Source organism: Metopolophium dirhodum, chromosome 5 (assembly GCF_019925205.1).
Source record: "Metopolophium dirhodum isolate CAU chromosome 5, ASM1992520v1, whole genome shotgun sequence".
Classification (NCBI taxonomy): Eukaryota; Metazoa; Arthropoda; class Insecta; order Hemiptera; family Aphididae; genus Metopolophium; species Metopolophium dirhodum.
The window spans coordinates 19,734,769-19,755,156 of NC_083564.1; the positions used below are offsets into that span (position 1 = coordinate 19,734,769).

Consider the following 20,388-nt stretch of genomic DNA (forward strand, 5'->3'; position numbering starts at 1 on the left):
TTTTTATTGAAATATGTAAAAAAAAATCTTATCTCTTATCTAATTATTAAAACAATGTGAAACTACATGTTGTCTAAGATTTAAAAATGTAAAATGGCAGCGATTTGGTCGTAAAATGTTTTTGTATTGACCGAATGAACGTTCCACTTCGACTGACGTAATGATAGCATACTTCATATTAACTATATCAAGTGGTGTAAATTCGACATCCAATAATTCTGTTGGATTTAGTCCTTGGAGTATATCTCTAATTATTCAGTCCTTGATTTTTTTCTATCAAATTTTTACATTTCAAATTTCGAGTTTCCAGTTGTTTTATAGTACAAATCAAAAAACCAAAATTAGCAGAAATATATGTTAAATTATTATTTTCCATCAAATTATTTGCTTTATCAATAGCGGTGGCAGTTTCAATTTTTAGTTTTGAAATTATATTTTTAACTACCACTTCCTTATTTTATATTTTTATCGTCCGGCATTACCAAGATTGACAATAACTAAAATAGTTCTAATGTATATGCCACGTGCCGGAAATAAGTACCTAGGTAAATGCCAAAATTGCTAATCTTGTTAATTTAGTCGAAGCAGATAATGTTTAGTCGTCGAAAATTAGTGAAAAAATCAAAAATTACAAATTATGTACTTATTTACCAAATATGTAAAAATATTTATTTATACAAAATATGTAAAGTAAATTTGGGTTTATTTTAATTAGAATGATCTTAATCGTACACGTTTTTTATCAGATTAAAAATATCTCATTTCAATAAAAATATGTATTTACAATAAAATCCGTTCCCTATAGTCACTATCAATACTTTGATCAAAATGTTAACGGTAAAAAAAAGTTTTGGAGGGGGGTCCATCCCCCTAATCCCCCCCCTAATTACGCGACTGCCTATGTACTGCAGTACTGCTGCGTCGTCGTCGTTGTTGACGTCGTGTGTTATTGGCTTATTGCTGCCTGGCGTACCTATACGTCATGACTAAAGACCGGATTTATATTCTCTTAAAATACCTTAAATTTGATGCTAATATTCTCGAAAAAACCTTAAAATATTCTCATTATATTCTCTTAAAAATTTAAAAAATATGATAAAATATGCAAAATATACAAAAAAAAAGCAAAAATATGCAAAAAATAATCAATAAACATCATAATATTTACTTTAATATGCATTTAAAAATTTTTTTTTTTTCAATTTTATAATAATAGTGAGTTCATTATTAGGTATTTAAAGTATCGTATTCTAATGAAATATTATTGCACTTTAGTAAGAGTCGGAAATGATAAAATAAAAATTTGTAAATGTTCAAAAAAAATTTTTTCTGGATACCGTAATATTAAAATTAAAAATAAATACAAATTTTTTCTCACAATTTACGAAATATTCCAAAATATGCTAAATGAGTTAAATATTCTCTAACCCATAAAATATTCTCAATATGCAAAAAAAACTTTTTTCTATGCATTCAGAATTGAACAAATCATCCACATTTTTTACTCTCATAAGACTACATAGACCCAGCAACGATATGTAAAAACATATAAATCCGGTCTTTAGTCATGACAAATAGTGTTATAATATTAAATAAAAAACTAACATTAAATAAAACATAATAATATATTATATTTTGTCGTGGGCGTATACACTATTACATTGTGCACGCACACAATCCATTGTCTATACTGCTGCGTTATCGTCGTCGTCGGCATTTTCTGATAAAAACACTATTTCCGATTTCGTCATAATAATATATCGTGTGACGGATACCCACTAATAAATTCTGACACTGACTTATTCAATTGAAATAAATCCATCGTCATTATCAAGTGACAGTGTACGGAACGTTCACCTAAAAAAATTAATTCGTTCACGTTCAGTGCTTAAAAATAGAACTCGTTCACGTTCAAATTCATATTTTTTTTTCAAATTAACAAGTTCACGTCCTTTGAAAATACGAAGAAGTTAATTTTTAATCCGAAAAGAATAACCGTCTACTTATACATATTTGTATTACCTACCAAATATTTATGTCAGCATTTTCTAGTCATACCATAATTTTAAAAATATGTTGAATATGTTTGTGATATTTATATATATTTGTCATTTGAAATTATCTATAGTTTTTGCCCAGTTTGAAATGTATAACTTGTTGTACGTTAATTGTATCCCAGGATAGTCTTCGTTTATTTCCAATCAAAACATTTTTAAAATAAGTAATAATCTATGATAAAAAAAAAGGTGGATAAGTGGATGTCGCTCTGCTGTACAGTAGGTTACAAGTGGGTCACTGTAATGGATGGTGTTAAATTTGAATTCAATGATATAATATCATTGTATAAGAAAAACGATTCTGAGGCGAAAACGGTCAGTCAGCCTATGATTTTACCAAGTATATTTGATGATATTATTGTGAATAAAGTAATTTATATATAACCTATTTACGTGGAGCCTTGTTTTAAATTTTCAATCCTTGGCCATAAAAGTTAAACATTTTATACATTTTTAACTACAAAATAATTAATAAATTATAAATTTGATAAATGTTGTCAAAATTTAAACTTTAAATGCTTATAAAAAAAATTGTGCCTATGTATTTTTAATATTTTTCAACTGCAATGTTAACATTATATTAGGAGCCTTGTATTAAATTTTCACGCTTTTTTACACAACAAATACAATTTTATTGATATTTATAGAAAAAAAACTAAAAAAATTGAAATGTGACTATGTCCATAAACAGTTCAAAAAGAGTCAAATTATTTTCAAAATTTTATGGTGTATAGAAAATGCTAATATAAACATTCAGTGAAATTTTCAAGTATTTACGGTCATTCGTTTTTTAATTACAACAAAATAAGAAAATTGTTACATGAGAAATCGAGTGAATATCAAATATTGTAAAAATATGAATTTCAAACACTTATAAAAATTTAATTTGACTTTCTTGTAGACATTTTTTTTTTGATAAAGGTGGACTAACTTATGGATAATCTTGTATTATATTTTCAAATCTTAGATTTAAAAAGAAAAATTTTAATGAATTCTCAACTCAAAATAATTTTCGTGATTTTTCCGTATTTTGTCAAAATTTGAACTTTAAATGCTTATAAATAAAAACTGTGACTAAGGATTTTTAATTTTTTTCAAATGTGATTGTCACAATATAGAAGAAGCCTTCGATTAAATGTTCAAGCTTTTTTACTCAACAGATAAAATTGTATTGATACTTATAGAAAAAAAACTAAAAAAAAAGGAAATTGACAATGTCCGTAAACAGCTCAAAATAAATCAAAATATTTGGAAAATATTATGGTGTATAGGAAATGCAATTATAAACATTCAGTCAAAATTGCATGTCCCTACGGTCATTTGTTTTAGAGTTACACCAAAAAAACCAAAATCGATTTTCTCAAAAACAAATTTTGCGTAAAAATTCCCGTTTTTTCCTTAATTTTTTCTTTTGTTTTTCACGTCGCTTTTGAAAACTACTGGGAAATTTTTTACTTTTGACCCCCCAAAGTACCAACTAGATTCACTTTCCTATCAGAAAAGTTACTGTTAAATAAAATCCGAGCACTTTTACTGTCCCAAAAGGTGATGACAGTCACAAAAAAAAAAAAACACACATCATTGTAAAATCAATACATTCATCGTTCCACTCAGAATCTAAAATATATGAAAATAAAAGGCTATAGTTATTATATTAATAGTTTTAAAATATCTATTCTATTACACCCTGTATATAGTTCTTATATTATTACCGAGGATTTTTCTGACGGCTCTTTAGCCCAAAATCCAAATTGTTGGTGAAAATAAACAATCATCTACAACGTAAGTAAGCAATATATTATATATAGGTAATAAGAAAATAAGCATCCTTCAACGAATGCATTTTCGATGTCATGTGATCTGTCTGCAGTGGTGTATTTTCAATTTTTTTCTGGGGAGGGTCAAATAATTCCGAGTTATAACTACAAATTGTTGATCATTAGTGCTACCATACTATCATCCATTCCTGCCACAAATCTCCTGTAAGCGGGGGTGTACGCAACAAGACAAACGCAGCATTATACAACATGTATGGTATCGGATATCGATAGATAGCCCGATTTATCCTCTTAACGTGAATTATTATAAAATATATTGTTATATATTTACGGTTGAAACGTACATTTTTAAAAGGCTGAAAAAAAATTATCGAAAAAGGGTCAAAACATCTACGGCACGTATAACGTTAAAAAAATCTATAGGAATTATCAACTTGAGCGACGACTCGTGTTAGGTATACGCGTCACAGAGCAACCGATTGCGCCTGCACGGACGGCGGCTAATATACGTATAACATTTTATTTAGTGACTATTAGATTTTGAAGGATTTAGTGACTCTTGCAACCAAAATATTGTACCTACAATCTACATAATGAATGGATTTTACTATTTTAGTATTTTATCATTTAACATCTAAGCCCCCCCCCCCCCCCCAGCAGCGGTATTCTGTAACTCGATAAGTCGGTATCGACATAAGTCGTCAATGAGCATGTATAGTAATTAGTAGAATACCTATATAATATGATAAAATATTGATAAGTATATAACGCTGTACTAAATGTTCGGTGTTCTAAATTCTAATGCAAGAATTCAGTAGGTATACAATATACATGTATAAGATAATATACCTACTTGTATGGTATAAACATAAAAATATTTAATAATGTTGTATACCATTTTAAATGTATAATACCAAAGGTTAGGTATACATATAGGTACCATACAATTATGAAGGTAGTCAGTGGCGTATACATAACTTTTGTAGGGGGGGGGGATCAGTTGCAAACAAATTATTACGGAACAAAAATACCTAAACCTAGGTATGTGCACATTTAAATACCTAATAAATGATAAAACATATATAATATATTCAATACATTTTATTTTAAATCCTACAAGTAGTTATATGTAGTTATGACTTGTTCGTACAACTGACATAATATTTGTGGTTGATTTTTGTTTTTAGATAATAATATTTATTATTTAAGCTATTTTTAGCTATTTCTATATTTCTTTTTCTCATGTATAGGAAAATGTATTATTTATACGCACGGACATGCCGCGTTGATATCGGTGACGGTGGCGACTGGCGACGGCCCGCGGCTGGTCTGCCACATATTATTATCTTATAATAATTTATTATACTTGTATATATAATATACATATCATCAAATATCACATAATACGATTATATGAATATGAAATAAATATATGATTACTGATTAATATTAAGTAAATTATTTTTAATTAATTGTTGCATGTGTTAAAATAAAAATTTGCAAAAAATCCTTGCCATTTTTTTTCCTTGTAATTTCCTTACATTAAGTCATTAAGAACACTATTTTATAAAATTTAAAAAAAGGCCTATTGGGGGGGGGATCTGACCCCCACATCCCCCCCTTGTATACGCCCCTGAAGGTAGTTAATGACAATTATATTATGTAAATACAAAACTTATTTAAAAATAAAACAAAATTTATTAAGATACTGAAATATTTCACACATTTGAAATATTTAATTTTTTTAAATTTCATGAAATTTTCAAACACTAACTAAAACATACTACTCGCCATGACAAAACAGTTGGTCAGTATATTTTGTCATGCTACTCGCAATCGTGTCACGCGTGTCGTGGAAAGATGGCAATAAGGCGATCCCAGCGGGGTTGTGTGACGCGTATCGCTACGACCAAGATACGGCAACACGTGTCCATATTGACAGGGCGTGCGGCAAGGCCATCACGCCGACCGCCGACGTCAATATTCACACCTCGGGCGTGGTAAAAGATAAGACGCAAGCGTGGCGTGCTCATGCGATAATTCGGCTTTAAAATCGGCTGCACCAATCAAAATTTGAAAATTTATTTGTAACAACGAAAAGCGTCGTGATTATAAGTCGGCAAATTGCTATCGCGGCTGACACAAGTGAAATAAACAAAACGCATCGTGTATTATTGACTTATTGTATGTGATACCACTGATACACATGATATAAATAACAGTTGTGGGTATGATCGGAACTTTTTTACGGTCAGAATGTCAGATCCTTCGGTAGAAACGTTACGTAACGCAGCCTATGACAATAACAATTTAATGACAATATTGTTGTATGTAACTGCGCGTAAGAAAGTCACGCATTGCGCAGACTCGAACCAAATCTGGACCTTTGCCTTTGCGATAATTGGGTGTTGTTTATGATATACAATGGTCATGGTCTGATTCGTCATTCATTTCAGGGGGCTGGAGCGGGAGCCGGGAAAAAAGTCCGGGGAAAAAAAGTACACGGAAAAAAAGTCCGATTTAATTTTTTTCGGAAAAAAAGTCAGACAAGAAAATTATTACACGGAAAAAAAGTCCTGTTTAATTTAAAACTATAAATAATTAAAATTTAAAACTAATATTTATTTCGTTTTCGAATGCAATGGCCAATATTAATTAAAAATTCTTCCACCGATATTTCGTCAATGGCCACTCTAGAACATAAGTTTTTTAAACGTTCACCGGTACGTTTTTTTAGTGTTGGAATCCCTTCACCTAATTCTTGTAACGCTATTTTAGCTCTATCTACTCCTAACTCTACACGCATTTTAGAAATTAACTTCCATTCATATTTTATCATATAATACAGATTAATTGTGCCATCTTTATTGCCTTTTAATGTACACGGTTTTTCTATCATATATTCTAGTATATTTTTTCTATCTACCTTACCTTAATACCTTCTATTTCTGTAGATTGTATAACGACGTGAAATTTTAATTCTTTATAGTTTTAAATTATATTAGATCATACCAATCATATATATTATTAATTTTGAATTAATTAAATAAGTTTAAATATTTTTTATGAAACAATAAATCAAACCGGACTTTTTTTCCGTATAATAATTTTCTTGTCGGACTTTTTTTCCGAAAAAAATTAAATCGGACTTTTTTTCCGTGTACTTTTTTTCCCCGGACTTTTTTCCCGGGATTCGGCTGGAGCATACCATATTTTAAGTAGTACTATTTAGGCAATTCATGTGACATATAAATTAATACTGTATCTATGTGTGAGTAGTAAATGAACATTAGTGTGCGTAATCCGTTATCGCGTTGGTCGCTCGAATTCTGCTAATTGCTAATTGCGTCTTCCCAGTTAGCAGTCTTTGTTATCATTCATACACGAGTATTCATAACAAAATAATAATGTAAATAATGATAATATTATGTTGTTTGAGGTTTGTCTGTGTCTTTCGCTTTTTTACTTCACTGTTTATTTAAACATTAATTATTACTATATTATTTTATTGCAATGAAGACTGCCACAGTACGGTATGGAATTAAATGCATTGTAACCTTATGTAATAATAAGATGTCAGAAAACCCACCGACAAGCACCAAACCCGAACATTCGGTACGGACACGGCACCCGGCGAAAGAAAACCGTACCACTGAAAAAAGGTCGCGTAGGAACTGTCCCGATGCCGATGCTAGTGGGAAAAGAGTCGTTGTGAGTACTCTGGATAACGGATCCTTCAATCTCATTCCGCGGGTCGACGTGGAGAGCCCAACTGAAAACCCGACTTTGCTAACGCCCTGACGGTATCAGTGCCCATCGAGCTTTGTGGCGTGCGTCCGGCCGCGACTTATGTGGATGGCCTCGCGGAGACTGTGGTAGTAGCGCCTTAGTAGAAGGGGAGCTATTTGACTGGGTCGAATCCAGCGCTCGCTGACGCGGTTACACGAAACCCACTGATCTATCTCGAACGAGAGCAGCCGGCGGGGGACCGTCAGTATGGCGCCTGGGCGCCCTGACGTAACCCGTCGGAGGGACGTGACCGCGTCGTAAAAAGGCGTGAAAACATATGGCTAAAGGTGTAAAAACCCCCGAGGGAATGGTCTTATACTCCCCGTCACACAGTGGTTAGTAATGTTACCTTATGTAATAATAAGATGTCAGAAAATCGACGTACTAGTTATTTCTCTTTTCCTAAAGATCCAATCAGGTAAAAAATTCAATATAAATATATCAATATATAATATTTAATCTTATATAACAATTATTATAGATGTTCAATGTTTCCTAAATGATCTAAAGAATAGGCTCAAACCTCATGCTGAGCCAACATTATTTACTGGTAATTAGAATATAAATATCTAATCACATTTTTACTTCAGAAAATATCAAAACATACTATAATAATTATGTATGTACCTATATTTCATCAGTTATAATTTTTTATAATTATATTTAGGTATGACATCTCAGGATAAAATATTTTAATCTTGCCATTGACATCAGATGATATTCCAAAAACATGTACTGTATACTATACACGCTCAACGTCTACTTCCCTGTACATCTAAATCAATATACGGCTTTTTCCCATAATATATGCAATTAACAAATGAGCATCTGTTAATATTTAAGCATATTAATGCATTTTAGTATACAAAAAAATGCCGGTAAAAGAAAAAAAAACCGGAATTTTTATAATTTTTTAACTACAATGAATAATTTTCGAGATTTTGATAAATTCTGTCAAAAGTCGAACTTTAAATGCTTATATTTTTCAACTGTTATTGTCACAATATATCGGGAGTATTGTATTAATTTTCCAACCTTTTTGACCCAACAAATAAAATTTTATCGATATTTATAGAAAAAAAACTAAATAATTGAAATTTTGAAACTTTAAAATGTCAATAAACAGCTCAAAAAGAGAAAAGAGTCAAATTATTTTCAAAGTTGTATGGAGTATAGAAAATGCTAATATAAACATTCAGACATTTTCCAAATATTTTGAGCTGTTTATGGACATTGTCAGTTTTCAGTTTTTTTAGTTTTTTTTCTATGAATATCAATAAAATTTTATTTGTTGGGTAAAAAATCGAAAAAATGTAATGCAAGGCTCCTGATATATTGTTACACTACTACAATAGCACTTGAAAAATATTATAAATACATAGGTACACTTTTACTTTTATATAAGCATTTAAAGTTCGAATTTTGACTAAGTTTATTAATTTTAAAACTTAATAATTATTTTGTAGTTAAAAATGTATAAAATGTTCAACTTTAATAGCTAAGGATTGAAAATTTAAAACAAGCTTCCACGTAAATAGATTATAGGTATATAAATTACTTTATTCACAATAATATTGTCAAATATATTTTGTAATATCATAGGCTGACTGACTGTTTTCGCTCAGAATCGTTTTTTTTTATACAATAATATTATATCATTGAATTCAAATTGAACACCATCCATTACAGTGACCCACTTGTAACCTACTGTACAGCAGAGCGACATCCACTTACCCACTTTGTTTTTTTTCTCCATAAATATCAATAAAATTGTATTTGTTGGGTCAAAAAGCGTGAAAAATTAATACAAGACGCCTGATATATTGTTACAATAGCAGATGAAAAATATTAAAAATACATGGGCCCGTTTTTTTTATAATCATTTAAAGTTCAAATTTTTACGAAATATATCTAATTGAAAATGTACTAATTATTTAGTAGTTGAAAATGTATATAAAGTTCAACTTTTATAGTTAAGGATTAACAATTTAAAACAAAGTCCCACGTAAATAGGTTAAGTATAAATTACTTTATTCACAATAATATCATCACATTTAAGTACTTAATAATATCGTAGTCTCCAGATTTACCGTCTTCGCCAAGAATCGTTTTTCTAATACAATGATGTTATATCATTGAATTCAAATTTAACACAATTCATTACAGTGACCCATTTGTACTTATACAAAATTATGACATACTGTACAGTGTACAGCACATTATTTTGATTTTGAGTTTTTAAATTTATATATTAATTGATAAATTATTCATACTATTATTTTTATATAGGCACATTTCTATTTGAATTAGTTTAAGTATATATTATGTGAGTGCAAAAACTGAGGATGAGTATTATTAAAACTTGAATGCTAATAATAAAAAAAAGTTTTATATCTAATGATGGTTTGATATCAGTTTTTAGCAGCCATATAGCTGGATAAAAGGTTATTTCTTGACTAATATAATTTTATTAATTAGATAATTAGAAAATTGTGTCACTTTATGAACATGCCTATACTAAGATAGTAATTAATCAAACGACAATCCATCAATTCGAATATTTGGCAAAACATATTTTGATTGCATTTCTATTAGCTTTTTCAAAATTAATGAATTTTGATATTTTATGTTTTCGAACTATTCATTATTAATTAGATCATTATGTAGGTGTATAAATAAACCACAATATTATCAATAATATTAAATATCATAACATTTTATTAGAAGTTCTATTTTCCTAAATCGAATTTATAATTTGTGTGGTACTTACATTTTACACTCACTTAAATTGTACCTACAAAATGTCTCGACAGAATTTACCATGGACTCTTTTGTAACAATTAACTTTTTTTGAGCGGAATTTACACATACCCATTTATTGTATTTCCCAAAACGAGTTGACAGTAGTTATGAAGTAATTTATTTTGACCAACGTAATTATTTCGATCGTAGAATCTAAATATGGTACGACCTTATAACAAATGTGCTTTTAGAATATTTGATCAGTAGATACCTATAGGTTATAACCCGATTCTGTATTAATATTCAATATCCATACATATCTTGGCGACTGGCGTAGTCCGGATTATATAATATTAGGTAGGTACCTAATACCTATATATCTATACGTTTTGTTGTAACTCTGTTTGCACCAATGCCAAATGACTTAATTTTACAATACGAAATTCAATGTAGGTATTATATGGACGATTTAATAATACGGTCACCTGCAAAACTTGATAAGTGGGACACTTAAGTGTCATCGGTCCGTATATAAGCGCAAGTCCGTCTCGATACAAATATCATTCGCATAACAGCTTGTAAAACAATATCGACTTCCTTCAACTCATCAACCTACCAAACCAAATAAAAACCAAAAATGAACGCCACCATGAAAATCGTAAGTACAAGTATTTAACAGCTGCAATTATTTATTTATAATCCTATAACACAGTGGCGTCCACAGGGGGGGGGTGCTAACGGGCTGAAGCCCCCCCCCCCCCCATTGCCCGTATTATTATTACTTAAAAAAAAAAATATTTATCAAGTTTCAACTGTCAACTATAGTAAACAAGACGTAAATTGCATATACGTCTTACCACAATGAATTCATTTTTGAAAAAAACATTGAATTTGCATACCAATTTTCCTAAAATTATCTGTAATTTTTCAGTAAAAGTATGAACTACTTGTATGAAAGACCTTGTATTAAATTTTCTAGTCTTAGCTTATACAAATTTAATATTTTATAAGTTTTGAACTACAAATTAACTGTGGTTTTGACGAAATTTGAATTTTCTTATAAAAAATAACCATGATGCCTATGTATTGTTATTTTTTTATCTATAATAAAAACTTACGAATTACATTTTTAAGCTTTTTAAGACCGGATAAATAATTTTTATTAACATTTATAGAAAAAAAATTTTAATTAATCAAATACAATCCAAGTGAGGACGATATTATAACCAAGCGGTTACCAAACAATTTTAATAAATTTTCATTTTTTTCTCCAATTATTTTAAAAAGCACTGAGCATTTTCAATTTTGACCTCTTAACCAACTATATCTAATTTGCTTCCAAAAACATACATCGGACATCAAAGTTTATGATCAGTGCATTTCTTCTACCAGAAAAGTTGAGAAGTTACAAACATTTTCAAATACCTCAAATAAACGTCTGAAATTATTAAACTGGACAAAATAAAAATCAAATTGTAACTAATTTTCAAGTTCCCCCATTGAAAAATCCTGCGTACGCCACTGCTATAATATTCAGATACTAAAACACTATTGATTTGATTATCAAACTTGTTTTGTGAAGTAATTATTTTTTAAGACATGTTTGCGTGTATGACATTTAGAATTTAATACTAAATCCAATGGTGGTTGGTTAAATAACTTACACATCACAATTCATTTTTACTAAGCAATTAATAATAAACATCGGTTAGGAAGCCTGTTGATTCATTACAGTTTTTACACATTTTGTGAATTTAATTCGCTTCTTATATTATCAAAGGAAAAAATTCATTTACGATGAGTGGTGCTTTTCAAACACATATTACATCGATAATTGTATCTGGAAACTAAATAATCAATTTATAGGAACAACATTTTAAATTTCATGAGCGTTAAATTATGCCATTTTTGAGAAAATAATAATACAATTTGATGACGTTAGAAATATGATGCATTTGTGCGGGTGTGCAGAGCTTATCTTTTGTTCCTTGTGAGGTGTGACAAACTCGAGTATATATTTTTTTGAATTGTGACCGTTACAAAATAGTAGCAATCCACTCGATCGTTACACGGTATAATAGGCACACACATCATATCATGTGTTTAAATGACAAACATTTCTGCCTTAATAAATAATAATATTGTTCTGTTGTTCGGTGGTTCCACATTCTTCGATTTCCTGGTTTTTCTTACGCGATTCGCGTAAAAGTTGCCTATACCGAATCCCTTAAACAAACCACGGTGAATCGGACGACAATGTCATAATAAATAATAATATTATTGAATTTACAAACCACGTTATTATACATATTTACACGTTCTCTTAGAACACAAATGAACACTTATGATTTTTGTACTTTGTGTTTGGCGCAGACATTAGCCGCCGTTGCAGTTTTCGCGTCCGCCATGATGACCGCTTCTGCCAAACCAACTGAACTCGTGCCCGCCGCCGCCATCGCTCCAGTGGCCGTTGCTACGCCATACGCTAGCTCGTTCACGTCACACAGCGTGGCCCACAGCGTGGCCACCCCGGTCGTACCGGCCGCTCCGTACGTGGCCGCCGCTCCATACGCCGCGGCACCATACGTCGCTTCGCCTTACGCGGCCGCACCTTACGTCGCCGCGGCTCCTTACGTGGCCTCTCCTTACGCCGCGTCGCCATACGGGGCCTCTCCTTACGGTTACTACCCGTACGCCGCTCCGGCTTACCTGTAAAGGACGTTCCGAACTAAGATTTATTTTTTTTTTTTATTTATTTAAACTTACAATGTGTCAACATATTACATGTTCTTACAAGGTATTATTTTTATAATAATGATATGGTTAACAGAAAATTATAGTGATGTTGTTGTGGAATGAAAAATAATGGGAGACAAGATATTATATAAATATAAATTTTAATTATTAATTAAGTTTTAACGACCTAAGATGACCACCGCACAGCAGTCTCCACGCGACAACGGACGAGGGACGACCGCAACAACAACTGCTAACGCCACTGATTCTTTTCATTTTTATAATATTTAGATCGCATTTTTTATACAAATATCGTACAGACGATATAATTTTATATAATTTGTAAACATAAAAAACCGTAAATGTCACGGCGACACGAACATAATGTGTATCGTGCGTGTATATACATGCAAAAATATAATGTATCAATATTATAATATAATATAATATACCTATACACACACGTGTTCCTCCCCCTACCGACTTAATAACCTACAGTAAAACTAAAAATAGCTAATGGCCTCAGCTGCCGGGCTCAAGATCAATTAAAAAAAAAAAAAAATATATACCTATAATATGTACATACTATGAAATGAATATTTGTTTGTTTGTCCCCTGTAATATATTACACCTTTTTTATATTCATCATGTTTATTTGAATTAATTTGATCGGTTATGAACCAATGCAAATTAGGGTGCAAGTATAGACACGTACGAGGCAGTTATACACGTGGCTTATATTTAAATAATATTAATCTTACTATGTAAGACTTACCGATGTTTCAAGAATTTTTTTCATCGGTTAGTTTTGTCATATAATAATATACGAATAATGAACTTACTGTTTTATTTACTTCAATTATTGCATATCGATGTGAGCGCACACATATTGTGTTGTTTCTTTATTGAACAAAATAATATGTCCATCGGGGAAGTAAGATAATTTAATATTAAAGTGAAATATACAAAAACGAGTTTTGTACAAAAGTTCGTTAACTATCTGGGCCCTGTTAATTTTAAATCTTTGCTAATAGATATGAAAAGAAATATTTTTATTGATAATACCTACCAACATCAAGAAATGTTTTATTTAGTGAAATAAGTCAGTGATTATGTTTATGATTCGGTATTACAAAATCTAGTATAAGAAACATTTGTATATTTTTTCTTTTGTTCTTATTATTCGTATTATCATTTATTTAATTGTGTAGTTTAATTCAATCACGTGACTCGCTTCATCCACCACAAGCTTAGCTTAAAGGTGTAGGTAATTTTTATTATTTCCCTTAATACTTTGTATCATTTTTTGTTAATAACATAATATAATAAAAATCTTCTTTAATAAAAAAAAAAAAAAAACAAATCAATAAAAAGTCAATGCCAGTACTTATACCGTGGTATAATAATATGATGTACCCGCTAGGGCGCTAGCTACACAAAACGAAATACAAAACTTTGTGCGTATTACCATGAACAAATAAACAATAATAAATTCATGGCTAAATATATATTTACAACAGTTTCATACAATGATACATAATTTTTAGATTAAATACATTTAATAATACAACATTTAATAATACATAATGTGAAGAATCATAATGCGCAGTCTCATAATATAATACATAATTTTTAGACAACAGTCTCATTTAATAATACATAATTTTTAGACAACAGTCTCATTTAATAATACATAATGTGTGTTATAATGCGCAGTTTCATATAATACATGGTTTTTAGACAGCAGTCTCATATAACAATACATAATTTTTAGACAGCAGTCCCATATAACAATACACAATAAAACATAATTTGGAACATAATTTATAACAATATAGCCGGTAAATTTGACCGCCATATTAACTGGAGAAAAGACAAATTTAATGAGGGCAAACTATAATGCAATATTGCAATGAACGATAATTACTAAACGATATTCACTAAATCACATAGGTACAACGTGGTTTGAGAGTGCTGCAACAGGAACATAAAGACGCTGACTCAGCTGCAAGAAAAAACGAAGCGAAAAGGAGCCGAAAGCTGTGCAAAACTAACATATAAAAAAAATCAGGCACCGAGAACTAATACAATTTAATATTTATTCGAAGAAATGACGGAGCCAGACAAACTAAACACGCGGCGGAGAACGGCAGTGTACAATGTAATACAAAGTACGTATGCGAAAAACAGCGTGCACGAACGGACCTAAAAGCGGGGGCGAAAAACGTCGGACGGACTACTGGCGCGAACGCGCACAATAATTAGGTTAGGTTAAAGCTATTTTTATAGTAATTTAACGGTGTCGGACGAATAATAAATTGTCCGGCGGAAACAACAGGTGGTGCGTTTCGACCGGGCCGGCACCATCATGCGGTACGCCAAAAACTGCAGGTTGACGGGCGGCTGACGGCGGAAACTGCTGCAGGTACCACTGTGGCGTACAACGGTGATGGAAGGGGAAAACTTGGTGAACATTATTCTATGTCCACGAGGGTTTGACAGATGCAAACCCTGCGTGCCACGTTCACCAAGGATTTCCAAACGAATCTCTTCGTTCTCTTCCACGCAGACCTCCGCCGACCAACAGACCGCGCTGCAGGGTTTTCCGGGAATTCCGCGGGTACCGGCGGGTCAGCCTTCACGCCACCGTACACGGGCGACTGGATTCGCAGCTCAAAAGACGACCGGAAATGTTCGTGCCGCCGTATCGGCAGCTGCAGGACAGGCGTGGGAGTGATCCTACGATCGACGGCCAGGTCCAGCGCGTCAATCAATGAGGTTTCCCCGGGCGCGTCCGTCTTTGATGTCACACAAAAAGTTGCAGCAGGCTCCGATGATGGTGCAATCATAACTACGTCCTGCTGGTATACGGGTGAGTTAATTATTCTCAATTCCGGTGACGACCGCGTTCTCTTCTCTGCGTCGGGTCCGCTGTGCAGTAACGATGACTTGACCGCGGCTGTGTTCTTGAGGTCAACTGCCAAATCCAGAACATCTACTATGGACCGACCCTCGTTATTGGCATAATACTGTTGGCATACGACAGTTCTCGATGTGGCGTCCATCTCTGTATATATATGACGTGTAAACGAACGCGAACAGGATGAGAGCCAAACACTTAATGACGGGTTTCAATAAACTATTTGTTACCGAAAAAAATAAACTATAGTAGTAGACAGTAGTGTTATATTGTGGCCAGTATAGTTTGCTTGTGGCCAGCTAGTAAGTAGCAAATAGTTACAATTAAATCATATACTCAAACAATATAGTTTTATCAAGTAAAACCTACGAATGTTTTAAAAATGCTACCGGTTTCGGCGTAATCGGAATCGTATTACATCTTTACATGTACCTATTGTACCTATAATACGGCTATGCATGATTTAGATTAATGAAGTCTAAATTTAATATCTACAAACTTTTTTTAAACAATTATATTTATTATTTGTAGATATTTTAGAAGCATAATATTATATACGAGATATTTTAATACAATTGTAAGTACGCGCCTATCAAATAATGTTGACGTGGAATGGTAATTTCTTCTCAGTAATAATACAAATATTATGTTGATACTTCAAAATTATGTATCATGATACTGACCAACTCTGAAAATTAGTAGGTAATTACTAATCGTGAGTACGCGAAAAGCAAAAAATTAATTAATATCTAGTTGAATCTATATTATACATATATGTTTACCTAATATTATATACCTATTACCTAGGTAAAATTATTGAACTCTATATACTACTCTATGTACTATATACATTGTCAACTAAATAATGTGCAGTTAATTTTTTAAACATTTGACAATTTTGCAATACATTTTGATAGATTTGCCAAAACTCAAAAGTCAAAAGTTATGAAATCTAAATCAATTGTTTTTATATTTTTTCTAGCTTACCTATAATTATTTAATTTGTGTGTTATCAAGTATGTGATTGAAATACGCATAGACGTAGAACCAAAATTTAATTTTAATAAAATATCTGAAGATTGTAATTGCATCAAGAATGTAGCAATTCAGTTAGCTAAGTAAAATTGCATTAAATTATATAAAATAAATATAGTTTATTTTATACATTGTGTACATTGTACGTATAGGCAAAAATTTATTTAAACGTTGAGATTTCAATTGTATGAAAAAAAGTAAATACGTTTGTTCTAATTAGATGTTAACAGAAAATATATTAATACCAATATTATGATAGTGGTTTAGGTAGGTTCATTGACCAGCATTTTTGTTGGCTGCAATGAATTAATACATTTATAGATATATAAGTAATGTTATCTGAATTAGATTTCTACTAAGATTTGCACGTTTATCGGTTAATTGTTTTTATCTTATATACTTAGTATGCACCTACACCATTTACGTTTAATGTTTCATTTCAAGTCATATTAAATATTTTGACATTCGTCCATATTCCACTGAACAAGTGTTTCATTCAAGAATCATGATACTTCGATTCATAATTAATTTTTGTATTTCTTAATTCTTTGCGTTCTGTACAATTAAGGTTAGTACATAAACTGGTATATATATATTTTTAATAATTTTCGTATAGAATTAATTTGTTTTTAGTTTTGTAATAAAGAATTTAAAAAAAAAATGTTAAATTAATATTATCTTAATCATTTTTCAAATTATCAATCTTAAACGTTAAAATATATTCTATGTTTTTATTAAACTATTGTCTATTAATCGACAATAAAAATAAAATTTCATATTAAAATATTCCGACCGGGGCATGGCAGAAACCTACGGGTGCCCCATTAGAAATTCTGCCAAACACAACACACACGTGTAAAAACCCTACCGTTACAAACCCTACTACCTACAATCATAAAAACCCCACAATCAGCTAATGGCCATAGTCGCCGGGCTTAAAGATAAAAAAAAAAAAAAAAACCACTGAAAACAAAATCCAACAAAGTCTAGGAGTCTTAGGATTAAACAATGTCCAATAAGTTGTCAACAAATTTGTTGGATATATCCCATAAGAGTCTGTTATGGTTATGCAGCTAACTTTAAGAGGGTGAGAACTTTGGGGATGTGTTTTTTAAACAAAAAATGGTGTGAAGTTGGTACTAATTTAGTAGGTACTTATACATGGTGTATATTGGCCATAGGCCTTACAATTATTATGTGTGTGTTAATATTATTGTGACGGTAAGCAGTTGATCGTACATATCAATGTGTAGTTTGTATTATATACAAATATGTCATGTAACATATTTATATTTATAATTATTATACACTGTTATTCATCAGTTTTTTTAATTATATAATTTCTATACTTCAGGAGTTATTATTAGCTATTAGAGTTTATTGACAATTCACCACATGGAGTAATATACTTTACATTTGGATCCGTGTCATCAATGTCAACCCTGCCAAAGCACATTCAACAAACATTCATTAAAGCGTTTTCACAAGTTCCTCAAAGAGTGATGTGAAAGTATGACGGTGAAATATTAGTGGCTTGCCTGAAAATATAACGACGAGAAAATGGTTCCCACAACGAGATATTCTTCGTAAGTTACCAAAATATTAAATTCATCAAAGGAAATATAAGTTATCATATAATAATTACACTTTAGTTCATCCAAATGTAAAGTTATTTATAAGCCACGGTGGCATATCTGGAGTGCACGAAGCCGTAGACGCTGGAGTCCCAGTTCTCGGATTCCCTCTTTATTATGACCAACCAATAAATGTGGGTAATTTGGTGGACGCAGGAATGGCGTTTTCGATGGATCGTTCACTAAAAAAATTAATTCGTTCACGTTCAAATTCATATTTTTTTTTCAAATTAACAAGTTCACGTCCTTTGAAAATACGAAGAAGTTAATTTTTAATCCGAAAAGAATAACCGTCTACTAATACATATTTGTATTACCTACCAAATATTTATGTCAGCATTTTCTAGTCATACCATAATTTTAAAAATATGTTGAATATGTTTGTGATATTTATATATATTTGTCATTTGAAATTATCTATAGTTTTTGCCCAGTTTGAAATGTATAACTTGTTGTACGTTAATTGTATCCCAGGATAGTCTTCGTTTATTTACAATCAAAACATTTTCAAAATAAGTAATAATCTATGATAAAAAAAAGGTGGATAAGTGGATGTCGCTCTGATGTACAGTAGGTTACAAGTGGGTCACTGTAATGGATGGTGTTAAATTTGAATTCAATGATATAATATCATTGTATAAGAAAAACGATTCTGAGCGAAAACGGTCAGTCAGCCTATGATTTTACCAAGTATATTTGATGATATTATTGTGAATAAAGTAATTTATATATAACCTATTTACGTGAAGCCTTGTTTTAAATTTTCAATCCTTAGATATAAAAGTTAAACATTTTATACATTTTTAACCACAAAATAATTAATAAATTATAAATTTGATAAATGTTGTCAAAATTTGAACTTTAAATGCTTATAAAAAAAAAATTGTGCCCATGTATTTTTAATATTTTTCAACTGCTATTAGAACGATATATCAGGAGCCTTATATTAAATTTTCACGCTATTTTACCCGACAAATAAAATTTTATTGATATTTATAGAAAAAAAAACTAAAAAAATTGAAAACTGACAACGTCCGTAAACAGCTCAAAAAGAGTCCAAATATTTTCAAAATTTTATCGTGTATAGAAAAAGCTAATATAAACATTCAGTGGAATTTTCAATTATCTACAGTCATTCGTTTTTTAATAACAATAAAATAAGAAAATTGTTACATGAGAAATCAAGTGAATATCAAATGTTGTAAAAATATAAATTTCAGACGCTCATAAAAATTTAATTTAAGTTTCTTGTAGACATTTTTTTTTTTGATAAAGGTAGACAAACTTATGAGTAATCTTATATTACATTTTCAAATCTTAGATTAAAAAAGAAAAATTTTTATGAATTCTCAACTCAAAATAGTTTGCTAATTTTCGTGATTTTTCTGTATTTTGTCAAAATTTGAACTTTAAATGCTTATAAATAAAAACTGTGACTAAGGATTTTTAATTTTTTTCATCTGCCTTTGAAACAATAACCTAGGAGCAGGGCTTGCAAACGTTATAATAACGTTATGATTATAACGTTATATTTGATAAAAAACGATTGAAATTTGTAAACGTAATTATAACGAAAAACGATAAACATAAATAAATAAATAACACAAAACAAAACGTAACGTTTAACAAAATATATGATATATCATTAAACAAAACATAACGCAAAACGGTATATATTGTATTCCATTAAACAAAAT

General features: G+C 30.7%; 1 protein-coding gene across 2 annotated transcripts; it reads left to right on the top strand.

Annotated features, from left to right (window-relative positions):
• The first annotated feature begins 10,893 nt into the window (after window positions 1-10,893).
• LOC132944840 (cuticle protein 16.5-like) lies at window positions 10,894-13,943 on the top strand. Of its 2 annotated transcripts, XM_061014362.1 has the most exons (3): window positions 10,894-11,024; window positions 12,740-13,094; window positions 13,290-13,943. In XM_061014362.1, exons 1-2 carry the CDS (start codon window positions 11,004-11,006, stop codon window positions 13,079-13,081), a joined length of 363 nt encoding a protein of 120 aa, XP_060870345.1. In that variant the 5' UTR covers window positions 10,894-11,003; the 3' UTR covers window positions 13,082-13,094; window positions 13,290-13,943. The 2 variants fall into 2 exon arrangements, with proteins under 2 accessions (XP_060870345.1, XP_060870344.1); XM_061014361.1 differs by having other exon boundaries at window positions 12,740-13,943.
• Window positions 13,944-20,388: the final 6,445 nt, after the last annotated feature.

Excerpts from the sequence above, each read along its gene's own strand:
- LOC132944840 (XM_061014361.1), top strand. The coding sequence starts at position 11,004 with ATGAACGCCACCATGAAAATC. Across the intron at positions 11,025-12,739 it reads TGAACGCCACCATGAAAATC|ACATTAGCCGCCGTTGCAGT; the intron begins GTAAGTACAAGT and ends TGTTTGGCGCAG.